Source organism: Trachymyrmex septentrionalis, unplaced genomic scaffold, assembly GCF_001594115.1.
Source record: "Trachymyrmex septentrionalis isolate Tsep2-gDNA-1 unplaced genomic scaffold, Tsep1.0 scaffold97, whole genome shotgun sequence".
Taxonomy (NCBI): Eukaryota; Metazoa; Arthropoda; class Insecta; order Hymenoptera; family Formicidae; genus Trachymyrmex; species Trachymyrmex septentrionalis.
The window spans coordinates 2,218,967-2,240,411 of NW_017306160.1; the positions used below are offsets into that span (position 1 = coordinate 2,218,967).

General features: G+C 39.8%; 2 protein-coding genes and 2 pseudogenes across 4 annotated transcripts in view; 1 reads left to right on the plus strand and 3 right to left on the minus strand.

Annotated features, from left to right (window-relative positions):
* LOC108756242 (nuclear hormone receptor FTZ-F1 beta) overlaps nucleotides 1–4,736 on the minus strand; it is a 23,465-nt gene extending 18,729 nt beyond the window's left edge. The window contains exon 1 of the mRNA XM_018499887.1: nucleotides 4,412–4,736. The gene's annotated coding sequence lies outside the window, so the exon portion shown is untranslated. The remainder of the gene's footprint in view (nucleotides 1–4,411) is intronic.
* A 582-nt stretch (nucleotides 4,737–5,318) lies between these two features.
* The window catches only part of LOC108756243, a 60,707-nt pseudogene continuing 44,580 nt past the window's right edge, over nucleotides 5,319–21,445 (plus strand).
* The window catches only part of LOC108756240 (GTPase-activating Rap/Ran-GAP domain-like protein 3), a 30,719-nt gene continuing 17,989 nt past the window's right edge, over nucleotides 8,716–21,445 (minus strand). For 2 of the 3 annotated variants that reach the window (XM_018499880.1, XM_018499879.1), the window contains exons 3-18: nucleotides 16,729–16,795; nucleotides 15,761–15,844; nucleotides 15,512–15,593; nucleotides 14,996–15,114; nucleotides 14,540–14,604; nucleotides 14,410–14,476; nucleotides 14,220–14,322; nucleotides 14,005–14,103; nucleotides 13,419–13,631; nucleotides 12,707–12,978; nucleotides 11,976–12,261; nucleotides 10,915–11,372; nucleotides 10,429–10,765; nucleotides 9,878–9,964; nucleotides 9,513–9,785; nucleotides 8,716–9,382 (exon numbers count right to left, since the gene is read on the minus strand). In XM_018499880.1, the coding sequence (XP_018355382.1) occupies nucleotides 9,135–9,382; nucleotides 9,513–9,785; nucleotides 9,878–9,964; nucleotides 10,429–10,765; nucleotides 10,915–11,372; nucleotides 11,976–12,261; nucleotides 12,707–12,978; nucleotides 13,419–13,631; nucleotides 14,005–14,103; nucleotides 14,220–14,322; nucleotides 14,410–14,476; nucleotides 14,540–14,604; nucleotides 14,996–15,114; nucleotides 15,512–15,593; nucleotides 15,761–15,844; nucleotides 16,729–16,795 (2,860 nt within the window). In that variant the 3' untranslated portion in view covers nucleotides 8,716–9,134. Of the gene's footprint in view, nucleotides 9,383–9,512; nucleotides 9,786–9,877; nucleotides 9,965–10,428; nucleotides 10,766–10,914; nucleotides 11,373–11,975; nucleotides 12,262–12,706; nucleotides 12,979–13,418; nucleotides 13,632–14,004; nucleotides 14,104–14,219; nucleotides 14,323–14,409; nucleotides 14,477–14,539; nucleotides 14,605–14,995; nucleotides 15,115–15,511; nucleotides 15,594–15,760; nucleotides 15,845–16,728; nucleotides 16,796–18,294; nucleotides 19,061–21,445 lie in introns of those variants that run through there. The other variant, XM_018499878.1, reaches the window with a different exon arrangement.
* Nucleotides 19,167–21,445, minus strand: part of LOC108756244 — a 4,411-nt pseudogene continuing 2,132 nt past the window's right edge.

The following is a 21,445-nucleotide window of genomic DNA, read 5'->3' on the forward strand; positions in this document are numbered from 1 at the left end:
TTGAAATTAAATATAACTAAATTGAAGAATGCTAGTCGAAACTAGTTAAAAAATCAGATTTTACTGTATATTTCCGTTCTTTAAGATTTCATCTACTAAAACTTAGGTAATAGTTAAATCAGCATCAAGTATCTTTGTAATATTTGGCAGGAAAAGCTCGATCCCAAAATTTTTCGAGAAATACACGTCTAGAGTTTCCTGCGGATCCTTAAAAAAGTACAACACCCCGCATATCGCGAGATCGCATCACATTGTGAAACATTTACCCGCGCGAATTGAATCGAATCGAATCGAATCGAATCGATTCTTCGCGTAAATCGCAGTTCGGAAAAGGAGAGAACGCGCTGCAACGACGGCGTATCGGCGAGGTAAATATAGTTTTACTTGGCACGCGAGTCTAACGACCACCAAACGCAGAGAAAGTTCTTCTAAGCGTTCCGTGACCTTTCGTATCATTCCGGCGGCACGGAAAAAACAGCGGTCAAACGAAGGTGCAACGCGCGGACTTTCGCCGTTTCACTCGCACCGGCGCGACGCGGCGCGGCGCGCCGAAACGCCGAGAGAGCCGCGCAAATCCGACGTGTATACGTAATACCCTTAGACGCAAGACGCACGTTGCAACGCGTTTAATCTAATCAGCCGCGCGTTCTTTTTCCCGCCGAAGGACGTTGGCGCGATCCCATCCTGTCGCACTTTGCAAGCTTTGCAATATACGACACGATAATTTACCAACATAAATAGACTTGTCACGAATAAACGAGGTTAAAAAAAAACTGATTGAGCAAATTGCATGAAGATTAGTAAGTCGATGTCTGTTGTGACACGTACAATAATCGTTTCTTGAAATTTTATGATTATTACGGTACGTCATCGGATAAACGTGAGACGCAAGATATTCGTATTTTATTTTTATCAATAAATGCATTTATTTATTTCTAAGATTCTGCAGTATATGTAACGTAAATTATATGCTCTGAAAGAAATATATTCTAATTTTAATAAATTGTAATGTAATATGTATATAAATATTTATTTATATGAAGTATTAATTGGGTATTTACACATGGAGCATATTTTGATTAAGTGTCTAAAAATTTAGCGAGATACAGATCTAAAAATAATTTGTTGGGCTATTAAAATAATCATGCAGGACACATCGCAAACTGGTTGCTAGAATGTCAAAACACTTTGCAGTGTCCTCGTCATGCTTGAGACGACTGCGTAATTATTTTCATGGTCCAGTAAAATTTAATTTCAGATGTAGCTAAATTTTTTTTGACACATCAACAAAATTGTTGTCTTTCATATACCAAATGTATAACCATACATTCATATATTCGATACAAGAACTATTCGATTTAACTATAATATCATTTTTTAATCGAGTAAATATTTATTTACTGTAAGTAAATGAGTCAGTACTATTGGAAAAATATGTCTTAAGATTTCATAAATTTAGTTATCACAATCACAGTGTGCTCAAATGCGCACATTTTAAAGTGATTATTATATACTATATAATATCGGGCGATCGGACAACTCTGGAGCACCCTGTATACCAGGATACGACGAAGCGAAAGGCGAGCGGAGTACGACGCGCGGAGTGTTCTATCGCGCTCCGTGCGATGTAGGTGGAGCCGTCAAGGTGGAGCGCTCGATCTCGAGCCATCGGTGACGAGACGAGACGAGAGGAGGCGAGGCGAGGCGACGCGACGCGACGCGACGCGACACGACGCAACCTCTCTTTTCGGGTCAGGTCGGGTCGCCTCGTCGTCGCGACCGCGATCAGCAAATGGGTATAGCGATACCATTGTCGCGATCGCTTCGCCGCGCGATACGCCCGTACTTATACCGCTACGGGCTAACGCCCGTCCCGTCCGTACGTTCCCGTTTCATTTTCTCTCCGCTCGAGACTCGAGTGAGCGAGCGAGCGAAAGATTTTTCTCGCCGTCACTCTCCGTGCCTCGTCTCTCCTCCCCCCCCTCTCTTTCTCTCTCTTTCTCTCATTCTCTTCTCTCCCGTGGCTCCTTCAATCGCCGCCAAACTCCGCCGCGCCGCGGCTTGACGACTTCTCGGGTCGCGTTCTCGGTCACTTATTCTCCTACCTTGAGAAACGCCCGCTCGACGATTCGGCGGCGATTTCGTGTCCGCGCGCGTTGTGAGAGAAAGGAGAGGAGGGCTCGAGAGCTCCGAACAAGACGCGTCGCGATGAGACGAGATCGAGATCGGGATCCGAGGAGGAGAAAGAGACAGAGAAAGAAAAAGAGCGAGAGATAGGGGAGGGGGAAGAGAGAAGGGGGAGAGCGAGACCTGCGGTTCGTAAGGAGCAGTGGTGCCCCACTGTAACAAGAAAAACCTCTTCTTATCTATATAATCCTGCGGATTATGAAAATGCTTACGTTATCTTTAATTAAGATTGTGGGTATATATAAACGAAGCTAATATAAATAAAGTAAATTTTTCAATAATAAGACAAGTTCCTTCGTGAATTTCGAGACTATTTCTCTGCAGAGAAATAGATCGTTTTTTATAATATTTTCTTGTAATGTGTGAAATTAATCATACCGTATGTTGTTGCGTGATTTACGTGCCTACAGGCGAAACATACATCTCTCATTTTTCTAAACTCAAACTTATACACCGATATTTTGAACTTAAGATCAAACACGCTTTTTTACTATCCATTTCTGAAATATATTCCAATACACTATTTACTTTTATGCGTCATACACATTTTTTTGTATAACGTATCTTGTATAATTGTATCCACGAAACATGTGGCATTTATTAGCAAATATAAATATAAAAATGTGAACTACTTAATAAGCACGTAGCTTAAAATTTCAATTAGGGTAAAATTACAAAGGAACAAAAAGTATAAAAAAATATAGCGACCACACATATTTTTTATAATTTATATTATCCATTCTATAAAACTTTTAGGTTCGGTTCCACAAGCGTAAGAGATTAACTTTAATCTCCTTTTAACTTACTATATTTATCTTTTTCTAATTCTAAGAATCTTAAGAGTGAATTGTCATTTCGGAGAAGAGGGGGAGATCTCGCTTTGAAGTATTAAAAATTGAGCCTCTTCTCTTTCAAGACTGGCCCAATTTCCACTCCTTAGAGTGTGAGTTCCATTCCAAAGAATTTCGAGAGTGCAAATGAAGGAAAAGCTGGAAGAAACTGGTTAGAGCGGGAGCCGTCCCGAGTTGAGCGTCACTGATCCATAGAGTATCGTGCAGTGCGGCTGTAGTAGGGACACGGAGCGAAGAGAGCGCGCGAGGGAAGGCGGGACACGTGGACGTGGAAGGGGAAGGGGAAGGGGGGCTCAAGGCCGGTCGCGCTGTCATGTCAGAAAGCCTGCGCGCCGAAATATCAACAAGCCTTTTCTCTACTTCGGGAGCTTGGCTCGGTACTCCGATAGTCTCTTTTAAGCGCGCACCTTTCTCGGGGGGAAATCATGCATTATTAGATTTACAACAACTGCCGAAGAAAACTACTCATAAAATCCTGCGGTTTAACGTCCGATAGCCGGGCGAGAAGGTGGGGGGGAGCGAATAATGCAGTAAGGAGCGAAGAAGCGAGAAAGAAAGAGAGAGAGAGAGAGAGAGAGAGAGAGAGAAAGAGGGAGAGAAGGAGAAAGAGCAGGGCAGACAAAAAAACGGAGACAGCACGCATGCACGCGTGCGCGCGCGCATAAGTTTCGGACAGGTGGCACGGACTATGGTGGTGGCTGACAGCTGATAGTTCCTGAAACCCGTATCGAGAGGTGAAACGAAACTGGCTGGTCGGCGAGGGAGGATAGGCCACGCGAAAAAGAGACGAGACAGGTACATCGCGTACACGTACTACGTAGTCGAGTGTGTGAACTAACGAGGAACTCCGCATGTGGAAGAGAAGGACGGAACGGCGCGGAGTGAGAAAAGGGGAGCGTAACCAACTGTCAGAGCTCGTAGCGGCCGCACCGATGAAAATCGTCGCCAGGTGTTGCGACTTTGAGTCCGAGGATCTCTCGAAAAACTTTGGATCGCGTCGCGCTCTGCGTGCCAACGTTTAACGCGAAAAAGAACGCGCGAGAAGGAGAAAGGGGGAAAAAAAAGTACGCGAAAGGGAGAAAAAGAGGGAGGGAGACGGAGAATGGAGGAAGGGTAGAGCGCGAAAAGGACACGGCGAGAAAGAGGAAAAGCAGGGCGGGAGGTGAAGAGGCAGGCGAGGGCGACTGCGAGGGAAGGGGAAGGAGAAGAGAGGAGCGAGGAGACGCGAAAGAGAGGGGGGGGGAGAGTCGAGGGGTCATCGGGAAACATAACCTACGTACGTCTGTGCTGTCGGGAGTCGCACGGCGAACAGGCCGTAATGAATGTTACCGTCGCTTTTTTTTTTCCAAAACAAACACGAGAAACGCTCTTACCTCGTTCAACGCGCCGAGGCGCTCTTTCTCTTCTTTATCCGTCCGTCTCTCTCTCTCTTGCTCCGTTTGGGATCTCACTGTGACGAGGACGGTGAACGTCGTGCTCGTTTTGCCGTACGACAACGTCGACAAGTAATTCTCAAGGGGAAGAAGTTAGTAAGGCACTCCTGACAGTCTTTTTCACGATGACGTACGCGCGGCACCTATCCTGTCGCGCGAAGCACAGCGAAGGGCGATCCGCGAGCGAGAACGTATCACGTCGCACTGATCGCACTGTACCGATCACACTCGCGTGCACGAGAAAGAGAGAGAAAGAGGGAGAGAAGGTACGAGGAATGGAGAACAAGAGGAAGAGGGAGGCAGAGAGAGAGAGAGAGAGAGAGAGAGAGCGAGAGAGAACGAGAAAAAGGAGAACAAGAGGAGGAAAGAGAGAGACGGAAAGAGAGCGACAGAGAAAGAGAGCAGCAGAGCACCTCGCGCCGTGTTGCTCCCGGTGGATGCGGCTCACAACGGAGATAAAACGCGGACGGGCGAATGAACTCCGGAACGCGTATACGCGTATATACGCGTCGCGCACGCACCTCTTCACCGCACGCGTCACGTTACAACGGCGACGAGTTACAGCTTCGAGCCACGGGCGGTTACGGGTAGCCACAGGCACGGGCCACCTCCGACTCTCCGCTGTTACTCCGGCTGGTGGCACCTCCGCGCACACCACGAGTTCGCGCTCGACCATCTCTCTCTTTCTCTCTTTTTTCCCCTCTCTCCCTCTCCTCCGTCTCGCTCTCTCGCCGCGGACTTTCCGTGTGTGTGGCCCCTCGTACCTGCCTCTCTCTCTCTCCCTCTCTCTCCCTCCCTCTCCCCCTCCTTCCTTCTCTCTTCTTCTCGCTCGCACCTTCGCCTCCGTTCTCCCCGTCTTCTTTCATCACCTCTTCTCGACCTCCCCCCCCCACTCTCTGTCTATCTCTTTCTCCTTCTTTCTTTCTCGCGGGTGACCGTGCGCCGGGAAGCCAATGCTGATAGTACAGTACACCGTCGCACGATGCCGACACCGCCGACGGCCGTTCCTTCCGACGCGATGCGACGCGTCGACGTCGCCTTCGGCCGCTCACCGGCCGACATGGCGGACGGTTGGTTGCGGCGGTTACGAATGGGACCCCTTCGCTGGAATGTTACCGGTTACGTATGTATTATACGTTCTGCGTAACAGCAACCACGCGTAAAAAATGGAAAGTTTTTTCGCGATAACGCGCCGCGTCGCGCGTTCGCGATAAATTCCGCCGCCGTATCGAATCGCGTACCTATATGATAATAAACGATAAGGTGCGATTCCATTGAAAGAGTTGTTACGACGAGCTATAAAATCGTTTCGCGGCAAAACGTGGGGAAGCTCGCGGTTCGCGTTTACCGTACACGCAAACAGGAAGCACCGTATCGCGAGATTCTTCAATAATTTGATTCTCGGAAATTCTGGATTTGAAAAAAAAAAAAAAAAAAGCGGACTTTTCAAACACATCCGCGTTTCATTTTCGAGAGAATTTCTCGTCGAAAAGAGCGATGCGCTGCAAAGTTGATGATACGGATCAGTGCCGTCCAAAATTTGTATTTGTGCACTGAAGAAAAATTAAAATAAATTTCAATAAATATTTGTTTGAACAGTTTTAAGTAAATATTTATTAAATGTAAACATGTTTGCTTGATGCAAAAATTATTCATTTGTGTGATTTAACTATCATTTTTTTATTGAGTAAATATGTATATATTGAAAGTAAATGTTTACCTAATTCTTAATATTGAAAGAAATATCTATTAAATTTCTTTCAGTATGGGTGTTTGTTTGTGCTTATTTATGTCGCTTTCCTTTTTCTATCTTTATTAAGGAAAAAGTGGACACTAGGCATGAATGCCGACGCACAAGTTAATGCCCACAATTACGAATTTCGAACTCACGAGCACGTATTGTTGAATTGTTCAGAATGGATTCCGGCCGGAATTATTTGGTTTCTCCTAGAAAACACGATAGAGATAATAAGGAATAATTAAACAATTCCGATCGGAATTATTCCAAATACGTTCTGAATAATTTCATAATATGTGCCATGGTATGAATTATTAGGCTTGTTCGTTTTAGCTGAACTTCTTGTACATTCATCTTTTCTCTTTTTCATATAAGAATGGAGAAGAAAAGACGGAAGATAAGAACTGTGCGAGAAGTACATCTAAAAAGAACAGCCCGACGAAATTGCGATGGAGCGTGATATTCGGCCGTCAGTATTATTCCTCTTTGCTCACACACAGAGCTCGAAGGCACCCAGTCCTCAAATGTAGGACTTCGATACAGCCATAATCCGACCGCCACCAAACTTGCAGCAGAAAACGCATATCAAACAAACGAAAATCGCGTCACGGTTCAATGCTCGAGTTTGACCGGGGTCGCCACGCGACATGCTTCTTCGAGCCACGATCGGCTTTTCGACTCGCATGAATCGATCCCGCGTCGAATTTATCGATGAAGAAAAAAGTTTAGAGTGGATGATAAACCTCGTGGTGCAATCCCTTAATTTCTTGACTTTCTCCTTATTTCTTAAAATAAATATGAAAATTGAATGAGATTCTTATGAATTTGGTATTGTGGTACTCTAATTCTGTTTATGTTTGCATTTTAAAGCTGGAAAAAATTTCAGTTTTGCAAAATTAAACGTGCATGTAAATTTACACAAATAATTAAGCACTAAGATTCACTTTGGGCGAAAATAGCATTTTTCTTACTTAACTAGAAAATATGAAAATTATATCGCGACGATCCCAAGAGAAAAAAAGATATAATTTTTGTGTTTCTCTCACAAAGGACTTCGCACTAATTGTATGGAAAATTGGATCCCGGTGATTGCGGTGAAATGAGTTAATTTTCATATATAAGCTGTGTACTTTCCTTTTAGGAGACACAAGTGTCCTCTTATCATTTGTTATTCATTGAATGCAAAAAAGAATAGAACAATGTTTACATGTCCTAAAACTTTTACGTAACTTATGTGATGAACAAAAATGTTATATACACAAGACTGAATGGTTTACTTTTAATCTAGTATATCAAAGGTATACAACTAATGTTCCTTTAAGACACCATAGCTCAAAAACTCCATTATTAATCCTTATAATGTTTATAACACAACTTTTTGTTCATCACATTATAAGCTCATTATATGTGAAAAACTAACTCACTCAATTTTTTCCAGTAAATTAGTACGGAGTTCTTTAATTTTTTGGAAAATTTATGCTATCGTAGACTTTGATACAATAAAATGCGATATATATATATATATATATATTGTTCAAAATAAATCACTTATATTATCGCTATCGAATCTAGATGGAACAATACATTCAATTTAACAAGTGTAATTCTGTGAAATTTATTTTAAGAAGCAATGATTCACCCAACTGGCACAACAGATGATATAGACATATATTTATACAATATACGTAAAACAATCAAATTAATTTGTCAAACAATGAATAAATACAATCTTAAAATTCTAGATTAAATAATGTTCGGAGATGGACAGAGAAGGCGCGAGAAGTATTGAAAAAATACTGCTTATCATTTTCGGTGGAAATGCAACGGTAACATATATATACTTTATTCATTAATTTATATTATATACACATGACGCGTAAACATCGACACTCATGTCGGAATAATATGTTATATCTCTTATTAAATAAAAATAAGTCCGGATGTGCGGCGTAATTTGACGATCTTGATCATCGGGGATCGATCAACCGTGTACAATCATCTCCGATAACATTCTTCGCGTGCCTCTTCTTTATATTCGAAGAAACGCGTGATTCATCGAGCTAACGCGCATCCGAGAAATGCCCTTTTTTTTTTTACATATTAAGTGCATGTTCAGTTTCCAAGTCGAGAAATATATTTGGCCGTCGACCATTACGGTCATGAGCCTGAATCCTATTATTTAAAATTGATTTTAAAATAATAAGAATCTACGATGTACAACGTTACTTGGAAAAAGTTTAAAAATAAATAGTATTTGAAATTCGTCGTCATCACACCACGACGCTAGTTAAGTTTTGAATTACGGACAACGCGAAATGAAATCGATTTAATTTAATACAGACAATCAATATCTTGCGAAATATTTCCGCGAATTCGGAAATTTGTTTTGTGTATCATACTATATAGAAAAAAATTAAAAGAAGAATATAACGAGATAAGAGGGTAGAACTCGAATTTATTATCGAAACATTCGCAATTGTCTTTTTTAAAAAAGTTTCGATTTAAACGTTGTTTTTTTATATATATATTACTTAAACTTAGAACGAATAGAACGTCACATGTATTACAACGAAGCGTTAGTAAAATAACAATAGCGGAATATCTAAATAAAAGATATAAGAAGCGAAGAAAAATAATAATTATGTCACAGACTTCTCTGTAATTAGGGCTAATATGCCCTCGTCAAAATCTATCCAAACAATAAACTTGTATGCGCGGTCGCACTTACATTCAAGATATACAGCAGCACGACGCACGCTAATAGCATAACAGTGACAGAAATTTCCATGTGTTCTCTCGTACGATGACGAGAGATCAGGTACGTGCGGTCGGTTTCTTTTTTTTTTTTTTTTCTTTTTATGTAATCGATCCTGTTAAGATCACAATTAATGCAATCGATTGCCAAGCGTCAAGAAACTACGGTGTCTATTTTTTACATGGCGATGGCAAATTCGTGGTCGGCGTGGGTGTAGGACTGCTGCTGCAGGACCTGCTGTGTACACGTTGAGGTTCGACGCTCAGGAAGGTTCTGTCGGAGGTCGGTGGTGCGGAAACGATTTCCGGCTCCGCGGGACTTGGACATCTCCTCTGGCTACAGTTGGACGCCGTGCTTCTCGACAGCGTCTGCAGTGGTATCCGGTAGATTCTTATCGGCTTCCAATCGCCTTGACTGTCTGTGAAAGGATGATTCCCCAAGATTTGGGGAGGATGACCTCAATACGTTTGTCAAACGTTCAGAGATAGCGATCGGATCGATGAGGATTTTAAGGTTTAAAGGAGGTAAAGGCATTCAAGATCACGTACTCTGAACACTCGATCGAGAGGAGGACGAAGACTGTGCGGTCAGTGGTGGACTGCAAGGCATTTCCTCCTTCTCGAGAGGCTTTGAGTCCAATCGGATTCGCTCACACTTTCCTGGGAAAAATTCCGGCGCCGTGGTTGCGAAGAAGACGTCCCGTTTCGAGGTGATCAAGTTGAGACTGGGCATGGCGATCGTGTGAACCAGGTTGCCGTTTATTATCAATCGAATCTCCATCGTGTCGTTAGTGAAGGCGATCACGTATGGAAAGGCACAGGCTGTTATAAACAGTAATGAAAGAGAATAGTGTCACTGGCATTATATTGTATGACATAATTTTTTGTTAAAAACTTTTTTTTAATTGTCTCACCTACGACTGTCGGCATCGAATTCCAGTTAAAATCGAATTCGGTTGACGCAGTGTTCTCTTCCGCCAGCTTTTGAAAGTGACATGTATCTAAGGAAAGAAATGAATATTGATAAGCATCTATAACATATACTATATTGGATCCTTTTTAACTCTCAAACTCAGAAAAGATAATTAACACTAGAACTGTCAAAACAATCAATATGACTATTTTGTATTTTTTTTAATCAAATTTACGATGAATTTCTAGGGTTCTCGTAATTTCTGTTGCAATGTAAAAGATTAAATTAATATTCAAAAATATATACATATATATATATATTTATATAAAAATTTAAAGAGAAGGAAGTAAATTGATCAATTTAATCCTTTACGTGTTTATATACAATATATACTTATATAATATATTTTTAAGTAGTAGAAGCTACAGATATATATATATATACATGTTGTCAGTTCTAGTGTTAAAAATAAATGTTTTCTGAAATCTCGCAATGTACTTCTTGCAAACCAGTTATGAATCATCATGATTAAGTAAATGGAACATGACCTACTGTTGTAACAAAGTAACAGTTCCGGCTCCTCGTCCTCGCGAAGATCCAACGCCGCTACCAAGTGTGGCTTAGGCGTCGCTTCCATGTGGACTATCCTCGAAGTACCGGAAGCGGTGATCAATTCGAAGTGATGACGAGCGCCGCAACACAGTGTCCATTCGTTCGCTGGATCGACGCTCTCGATCATCGTTACTAATGAGGGTGTCTCATTCGCGGTAAATTCCTTCACTAGTAGAAAACCGTCGACGGTGTCGGTATCGGCTGACGAGCACCAGATGGTCCAGGCTGCATTGTGCTTCCACTGAAGGACCGTGAGTCGACGACCGACGACCACGCACTGTTTCGCACCACAATCGTAATCTTGTCTCACGGTAGAAATTAAAAATAGGATAAAGTAGGATGAAAAGAAAAATAGGAGAGGCGCACGAGGAAATCGCGTTGTCGGATTTTAATTTTCTATCAATCTGTATGACTCGGTCTTCTTACCATACGTAAATGCGATCCTCCGGGTCTCGTGATGCTGTACAAGTGGCATCCTCGTGTACGACGCAGCTTCCTCTCCTTGATATGCGCTCGGCTTCGAACGGCCGGGGCGCGAACGCGCATCCGCGCTCGTGGACGTCCTACCGGTTGAAACTTAGCGGTGGCACGTGTGAAATTGTCACACTCCTCGGCGTCGTCCTCGTCGCAATCATCATCGTCATCCTCGCCGTCCTCATCGTCGTCTTCTTCCTCCTTCTCTCGATCGTCTGTCTCGCGATCGTTGAACAGCTCGGCGCATCTCATGGAAGCATCGCTTTCGAACTCTCGCAGCCGGAAAACGTAGACGCTACTCTCCTTACCTTTATCGCCAGCACGGAACAAGAGTATACCGTGCTGCTCGATCACGTCCAATTGCTTGATCTGCACTGACTCATCGAAGAGCAATCTGTGCGAAACTCCATCTGGAAAGAGAATCGAAAAGGGATTCAATTGACAATTTTCATAGCATTTCCGATGATTTGTTGCAATAATTTGTAATTTGATTCTTGAATAAATTACTAATTGCCCTATTGAGAGAAATGTGTTTGACACTAATGACTATAATTAAATGGTAAAATAATTATGGAATGAAATATTAGGAGCTCCATTTTTATAGTTATTTACTATTACTAATATTAATAATACTAATTATATTTATAGTTACATTTATAGTTGTATATGCAAAAAATGATATATATTCAATAATTGGTATCGAAAATATATTCATCTAATGTTAATAATGTCAGTCATCTAATATACTATGAATGATAATTATGAATGAAGATAAAAATGAAGTTCCTTACCATAATTATTTTTTTACCATACAATTATAGTCACAGATACTAAATACTTTTCTCTCAGTGCGCTTTTATTATAATACATTACATTATTTATTTTTCGCCGTTATTTGACGCAACTTTTCGATTATTCGACCGAGAGAAAATTGTGTCTCTCGGACAATCAAAATTGATTAGATCTCAAGCAATTAGATTTCGAGATAATATCTGTGTCGTGCAGGATTTTACCTTCAATGAGAAAAGTCCCATTCTCCGAGGCGAGGATCAGCCTGTTGTCCAGCCAGACGTCACCGCAAACGACCTCGTAGGGAAAGTCGGGATAGATGCATCTCGGTTCCCATGGCCTGGGCTTCAAAGGACCGACAGTGGCGAGAGAGGTGGGTGCGAGGCCACGCATGATAGCTTCCAATTTCAAGGCTTGTCCAACTCGCACCATTTCGACAGCGCGTGTCTCTTCTCGCCGTCGACCTGGTGTCTCCACGACGTCCGAGAGTGCTCGGCGATTTAACATGCTCTGTTACGAAATCGTATATCAAGTTGATTATTTTCTTTAACATAATCCTTTTCGCTTTAACTGTACACTTAGATAGGCATTATTTCTTCTTACAATTTTTGAAAAGAGATATTTAAATATTGCGTTTTACAATATTATATTATTTCTTAAATATCAAATATTGATATTATTATAATTATTGCATTATTCCCCCTCACAGAAATCTGGCAGTAGCTAATTTAATACTGAAAGACGGTAATTAATTATTGATTTGAAGTATTAAAAACACTGAACAACTTTTAATGCTTAAAATAAATGATTAATTACTGTCTTTCAGTATAAAAAATTGGCCGGTACTAAATTTCCGTAAGGGTTATGGCTTATCAAGATTACTGTAAGTAAAAATTAATGGAACGTAGGGGAAATACAAACGAGAGTAAGTGCCAGTCCGTGTAAAGTAGCTTACGTTGCTCTTGCTGTCTTGCGAATGCTCTTGGTACATGTCTCGCAACAGGGCGTCGAGAGTTCTTTCCCTCTTCCTAGAGAATGTCGGCGTGTCAAAAGTAGCTTTCTCGCCATTGATCAATTTAACAAGGAGAAATTCGCGGAGATTATACGGGTCCTCGAAAACTGGCGGGCAGGGAAGGCTCGGTCCGAACAGGGGTACGTTCTCGTCGCAATAAATAGCGACCCGCCAACCCTTGCCATCCGCCTCGGTCGTCACCACGGCAAACACGTCTAAGTAATTGCAAATCAACTGTATTTATTTAACGACTTTCTTTTATTTTATTTCAACTCCATAGTATAGTTATATAACTTTTATATTAGCAGTTTTTCTATTCTATTATTTTTTTTCCATTAATTTGTAATTAGTAATTAAAACGAAGAACGATGAAAACTATGGAAAAGTAATTTTAAAGACAATATCTGAAATTATATTTGTATTACCGATTATATTAGCGATTCATAATGCAAGTAGGCCAAGTGCGTGATATAACGTGTTAAAGTTTAAAAGAACGTGAACAAAATCTGTAGGCGTAATAAAAAGACACAAGGAGATTGAGAATTACTATGTGACATCTTATTTTAACTCGAATGCTCTTTACGTAAACAACAATGGGCGAGGTTCAGTTTGATATATTGTTCGTGACCTTATCGTGATATTTTTTTTAACTTACGAGTAAACTGGCTTCTTATACAGTTCGGATTGAAAGTATCTACGGCTGATGGATCATCCGTGTAAATGATGTTAACAATATCATTGCCAATGTGTCTTTTCCTCTCGAGTTGCTGCGGATTATCCTTTGAATATGGTAGCATCGTACTAACATGATACATAACTTCGTGACCCGCATAAACCGTGTAATAACTTTCCTTTCCCGTCATATCTCCTGAAAAATGACAGAACGTGCGACAGTCGTGGAAGTAAGAGAAAGATTTTCTCTGGGTTAGTACGAGTTTATTCAAACCACGAATGCGGTACGTAAAGCCAAAGAAACTACAATATAAAAAAAATTGAAAGAAAGGTTTGTTAGATCGATAACGTGTTTTATCAATATTTTAATATATCTTCTGTAAATGTATTATTACGGTCAGAAAAAAATATGGTGATCAATCGATTCGTTAGTTGGAAAAATTGGAGAAAGGGCAGAACATTTTCAAATCCCGCCAGTGTAACAATCTGAAGAGACGAGTGACGATTGCAGACCTTTTCTGATTGCAGATCTCGAGTTTGCACTACCAATATCCATATCATCAACGTACCTTTCACATCCAAGCCGCCCCTATATTTGTCCCAACCTTTGAGCCGTATCCTCTCACCCAGGATCTCCAGGAAGCTCTCGAAGCCCGGGCTACCTCTTTCTACGAGCAATGAGAAATGTTCCTCTCAGGGATCGATAACACATCTATTATCACTTAATTTCCCGCCCCACCTACAGACTTGTCTTTTGTTCTCAGCGAGACACTTCCAGGCTTACCGTTAGACAACATCTCGTCGTCGGTGATCTGACCCTCTCTCGCGTAGATTACACCAAACTTAAAGTTCACCGAGCCTTCTTGTTCCTCCAATAGTAGTAGATCCTGTCAAGGATCATTGAATTAATCCGTACCTCCTTTACAGGGAGTCCTTCTTGAGTGAGAAACGGTATGAGATCTTTGTAAACGTACCTTTTGCAGTTCGGGCGTAAAAACTTCACGAGGCGCTTTGTCGAGTTTTTCCAGACTGAAGAAGTTGCTGAAACGTCAATAATAGATTGCAATCGTGTTTCTTTTAGTTTGTGGACATAGAGATAGTTACCTGAGAATTTGTCTGATAGTCATTGTTTTGTTCGCCGAATACGGCAACGATATTTTCTGCGCGCCCTACATAAAACATTTCTTAATTTATCACGATTAATTTTGTATTTGAAATTAATAATTTTATTCTTCGAAGGTACGAGGATACTCTACCAAAGGATGGGTATCGAGTATATTACAATTTATATTCGCATGTCATGTGCAAAGTAAACTGGGTATTACAAAGAAATATTATACATAGATATCGATTTAACATATGCACCCAAGTAAATTGTAGCAATAAATATTTCGTTTGTAAAATAAATTGAAGTTGAGTATAACGTAAGAAAACCTTCCAAGGGTCTGACATATATGAGAAAAAAAGAGGAAGAAGAAAGGAAAAGTTAGGGACATAAATAATTTCATGAATTGATCTCTGGAGGGATCTTCCCTATTAAATAATACATTATCTACTCACAGTTCGCCTCCATAGAATAACTCTATAGTGTGGTACGCATTGATCACCGACTTCGGTCGTGACTACCGAAAGGAAGAGAGGATTTCTCTCCTGATCAGAAGCGATATAATTTTGATGCACTGTGTATAAATAAAATTAACAGCTTTTTTATTTAATTTCTTTCACTATATATTAAATCATCTATTCGTAAGTAACTCTTGTAGTAATTCTTACATCTACGAGAGAGAGCTACCACAAAAAATGTAAAATATAATATTCTATGCATAAATTTTCATTAAACGCAACAATGATTAAACTCGGTCGAGTGAATAAAGAACGTAAACCGATTTACATAAATGGGGATGCTGATGAAATGTTCCATCATATTTCCTCAATATTATGTATGAAAAGAAAATATGATTCAAAAAATTAGGATGCTCGTATAAGCAGAAATATATTTTAAACAAAATAGTGCATACGATTATTCTAATTGCGATGATAATATTGTGTCACAGATATGCTCAACGTTCAACTTACGTTTGCCTAAGAAGTATTTGAAGTACCAACGCGTTTGGTACTCTGGATTTTCTAATATCGGCGTACTCGGCGAACCGAACATCTGTTAATGTAAAAATCGTTTATCGTTACAAACATAATCCGTGGAAAGTGGGATACGATGAAAGAATGAAATGAAGTAAGAACGAGCAATTACGCGAAACGGGACGAATCTCTCGAGTGGTAGAAGAAAGAACTTGATCGTTTGATCATTAAGCAACGCTTCCTCACCTCTTCTTTTTCCCCGGGAGAATCTCCGTTCTCCACTCGAAATCTTCTGCCATTGTCGGCACCATCCTGCTCGATCTGCGGCAGCTAGAAAGACATTTTCGAGCGTCGCAATTATCAAATACATACGTAACATGAAATGTCCGTGTGAGTCAACATGCTCCAGTTTCAAATTTGCGAATTGTAATTCGCTTCGAGAACGTACGAATGAAACGGTAAAATCGAATCCGGTTCTTAAATCTTTTCGTGTAGACTTTATATAAATAATCTATTTCGAGAACTCGATTTCATTTCTATGAAATTCGGTATTCAATTCGATTGAAAAATATTTATTCTTTTTTTTTTCCTTTTTTTCCCTCGCTTTATAAACCATTTAAAAAAAAATTTAGGAGCTCTCCTGTCTGTGATTGAAAGTCGCGGGAGTCGCGACGGAATTGAAAGTAGACCGAATGAAACATACGTTTTTAAGAAATAGAACAGCTGAAAAATTAAATATAAAATTCGAGTCCTTGAAAATGAAAGAAAATTTTATGAAATAATTTATCATTAATACAAAGTAGTATGCTCTTCACCCATGAATTTATCAACGACGTCCGTCACATTTTTGATTGACATTCTATTTGACAGACTTAATGATTTTAAAGAATTGTCCATTTATTATTTTCCAGTAAAAACTGCGTCTGAACATATTGTGACACCGTATATTAACGCGAGCCAAGCACTGCCCGGGTACACCTTCGACGAACTGTGCGATAAGCAAATCAATAGATAAACAGCAAGATAGAGGGAAACAATATAATCAGCTTACTGGACGTGTCATGAATTATCATAGGGCGCTCGTCCGTTTTATCGGAGTGATTAGCGTTTACCTCGCACAAGTACTTGTGCATACGGCTAAGACCCTTGTAACAAGTAGAGCGAGGCTCTTACCTAGATATATTATATATGTATCTGCTTCATTGTTCCCTTACCATTTCGACACTGCCGTAACATCGTCTCGACAGGACACCTCGCCTCGCTATTGCGTCCGTGGTGGCTCTGAAACATCGTTAAATAATATCTCTAAAATATATTGAGATTTAACCGCGAGCTCACCGCGAGCTATATATTTTATCTTGGGAGATTTTTCACAGGACGCTTAATTAAGGCAGTTTATTCGTTCATACTCGCCGGAGACGTGGTACGCGTTCTATAAATACGTTTGATTTTCTACGTAGTTTTTTTTTCTTTACGAAGTGATTCGCACTATTCAGAAATAAAATGACCTCACTGCGCGTAAACGGTTTTTATAGCTTTTTCTTTTACTACATGTGTACGCATTCTCATGGAATCGTTCGCACCAGGAAAGACACGCCTCGTCCGCCGCGGTGGAATTCTCGACCGAGAACACGTATATTTTTTCTAACTTTATCGTGTCTTTCTGACACGGTATTTCCAACACGTCGTCTGCTATTTGAAAATTACGTGGATTAAAAAAAATGTTGAAATGTTTCACAAATCATCTATCTCACTCCGAAATCAATCCAGCATTGCAAAAATCGATTTCTGTATTCATACAATAGATCCGACTAATTTTTTTATTCAATCTAGACTCCATCTTTCTTTAACTCAAAATATTATTATGATATAGATAAAAATCGCTCCAAGTCAAATAACGTTTTCTCTAATTTCAATTTAAGAATCGAATTTCATTACCGAGATGTTTAATATTGAATGCTGAGAAGTTGAAGCAAAAAGGATAATATATGATATTCTCCTAGAAATTTTCCCTAAAAAGCATTAATTACATCGAGCAAATAATCTATCATATTAAAAGGTTGTAGAACCACGTTCCTCGATTAGTCTCTCTCTCGATTAGTCTCTCGAAGATTAAACGGTAAAACGCTACCGGCGGGATAATTATCATTGATTCACTAAATGTATCTCGATCAAATGCAATCATCCCCCGGTGAGCGAATCGTATTTATCTCCGTAGTGTGAACGTAATATACGATGGCACCCTTCGTCCGCCGGTTCAATCCCTCTCTCGCGCTTCTCATTTTTCACGACATGAATATCTAGGTTAACGAGAAGCTACGTCGAGGTCGAATTGGCCGGGTAATCGGGAGAGGCCGTTACATGAAAGAGACAAAGAGAAACGATTACTGTTCAAGATTCGGTATTCGCTCGGGTCGCGGGTTTCGCGCAGCATTGCCCGTTAGATTGTCGTTTTCAGTGACAAGGTTTTATTGGTTTCTGAGTGAAGCAAATAGGAAAAAGGTCAAGCAACAAGCAGCGAATTACTCTGTTTTTCAATAAAAGGTAATAAAAAGAAGAAGAAAAAAAGTCAGTGAGTAAATTGGTACGGTATTTCACACGGCAAATAGGAAGTTGAACAGCAAGAGAGTAACAAGTTACCCGCTCATTCTTTTCGAGGAAGAAAGTAATGGGAATATAATCGAGGGACTCTAAATCAGCAACTTGTTACTTGACTCGCAATTTTGGCTTCACGCGATATACCGCCGTTCGGGCAGAGACCACGCGTTAGAGTAACGTACACATGACTGGCACGTCGATGTAGCTGCCTAAGTTGCGAGGACGGCATGAGCGCCGCCACGCATACCGATCTGGATCTGTTCCTGCGTATCATCTCCTGGATGCTCGAACTAGGTCGCAACGATTCCTCCTCGCTGTCGCTGGCGGTGGTCGAGCTGGCGACCTCGCCGCTCTCATGGCGTTTCACTCTGCGGGACTTGCTTTTCTCGCAGCTCGCCGAGGATGCCGAGGCCGTCGGGTGCGTTGATGACGCGGTTGACGAGGCAGTTCCGGACGAGACACCCCGCAGTCGCGAAACGAGTTTGATATCCAAGCATAGCATTTTCGTCGATTTTTCTTTCCTTTTTTTTTTCAACTGCCCAGCGATGTCTCTACGTATTATGTACAATTTAACAGTATGACTATGCACAACTACGCGGTTTTATTTCACATACAGCATGCGCCACTAGGAGACTGACTTGGTATGTTCCCCTTTTGGTAGCATCATCATCATCATCATCATCATCATAATGTCGTTGAACAGCCGGCGAGTGTCGGCACCCGCATCGCTGTGCGACTTGTGCAAACCAAATTGCGGCACGTTGCAACGCGGTGAGGCTCGGTCCGAAGAAACTGCAGGTGTCGTGAGATTATTTGACGAATCTCGACTACGCGGTGTGGCTCGTTGTTTTTGGATACCGTTAAGCACCGCGGCTGATGCTTTGTATCTCTCAGCGTAGCTGAGGAATACTAATTACGGCGAACGCCTCTTGTGTTGTGTGGTAATTTGAATTCTCTCTCTCTCTCTCTCTCTCTCTCTCTCTCTCTCTCTCTCTCTCTCTGTCTCTTGAAGTCCGGATCGATCGCCGATGTTGGGCGATGTCGAATAAGAGATCACAGCCGATATACACAAAACGAGAGGAACGAAGTGCGATCTAACGTGACTTACACGTGTATACGATATTTATGCGTCACTTTTGTGATCTTTTAAATGCTTCGATAACGTAATGCTAAATGCACTTAATGTCTTACAATAAATGATGAATACATCGTAATTTGCAGATAGTTGTCGCACACATCTGTGAAAATAATTATATGTCACCGTAGATAATTGTATGTATATCGCGCGATATCAGAAAGATGTCAAATAGATACAACAAACAAATGACAAAGTCTTTTTTAAGGTCTACACATATATAATGGTTTTTTCAAATAAAGTAAAAAGTTTGAAAAACTATTTTTTTAATTTTAATGCTGAATGAAATAAGTAGCTCTCATTTAAAAAATATTTTTTTATGTATTATTTTATTGTTATTCTTTATTCTTTAATAAAAAACAAAGCATATTAATCATTAATTCAAAGTTTTTCAGTTAAACTCGATCTATATTGATTAATTACGGAGCGATGTAAATTATTATTGTACGAAAGGAACGGTTTTTCTGAAGTATCTAAAAATTTAGTTGACAGATCCGAAATTTTATTGGGCATCAAAATAATTCTGTAGAATGCTTAAGCTGGTGGAATATTAAAATTTGTTGCAGCATTGCTCGTCATATTTGAGCTTTCTATATAATTATTATGATGGTACATTCAATCAAATTATTTTCAGATCTACATTTACTTTTAGAGTACAGGACAATCGTTTTTTCCATTGTATGTGTATAATTTCCATTACAATATTAATCTTATATTTATACACGAAAAAATCTGCTAGTTAATAACATCATCCAGTTTTACACGTTTGTTTGTTAAGAGTTTTTTATTGAAAGATTTTTTTCTGCACAAGAGCATTAATAAAGGATTAATAAACCTACGTACATGGATATATTTTTTATCGGATAAGACGATCCTAATGAAAAACTTCCACATTCTTTGATTGCAAATCGAAGCAAATTTAATCAAGAACCAAATGCGTAGGATTGTCTCTCGTATTAAGAATTTTCTCAGGATAATGACATTCTTGTAGCTCATTTCAAACTTAAAGATATTTTTTTGCGAACACAGCAGAAAAAAGCAAGATGCATACGACGCGACCTTTACTGAAAGTTTTTACTTTGAATGCAAAAGATGAATTCAGCATTTCCGAAATCTAATTAAAATTCCACTGAACGAATCGGAAAATCGGAAAATAACAAGATAAAATGAAGATTGAGATGAAATTAGCGTTTCTTAAAAATTCACACAGGTGTTGAACGCTAATATGATAATAACAAGATTTGCACTGAAAATGTAAGAGAATGAAGCGCCTACGACAAGAATAGCACAAATGGCTATATCTAATGAATGAATAACTGAATTGAGTTCATGGATAGACGACTCTAGGCGCGCACGGTCGTTCGTCTTATAGATACTTTATCGGACATCGGGCGAAGACATCGATACCATTGAAACGACCTTTTACCTTGCCGAAGCGTCCAATATCCGTGATATCAGAAACCTTCGTGATAAGCGATGCGTGTCAAAGATACGTATTTACGTAGATCTTATTATTGGTAAATTCATAATGTCAAATTATATCCAATTTAAGTTACTTTTTATCATTTCTAGGTCACCATTACTCCGACTCAATACATCGTTAATTTAACTAAAACAATAGACTGTTAGATATCAAAACAGCAATTGATAAGTCAATCTCTTGAATTAAATAACATTTTGTTTTTTTCTAAATTTCCATGTGTGTTAATATGTAAATTAAATCATTTTTCAGGTTAGTTTTAAAGTAAAACATGTCCATGTACGCATTTAATAATAAACTCAAATCAAATTTTATACATTTTCTCGAGTTTAATTGTTTCGGCAAAAATTTTTTAATTCGAATTTTTTGGTCACACATCGGAGTCATCGATTTAAAGATACGGTGTTTTATGGCCATTTCTATCAATTTAGATCGACTTTTGTCTGGGTTTAATTTACTCTTTTTATAATCTTAGAACTGGAAAAGATTAAAAAAATAAATGAAACCGATGCTGTTAAATTCATAATGTCAAATTATATCCAATTGAGTTGATTATTTTTATAGGTCACCACTGCTTCTACTCAATATGTTAATTTAAATAAAACAACGAAGTTGAACAATTTAACTCGAGAAAATGTATTTAAATATGATTCAAAGTTTAGTTTAATCTAATTTTGGAGCTAATCACAAAAATGGATTGATACACACAGAAATTAAA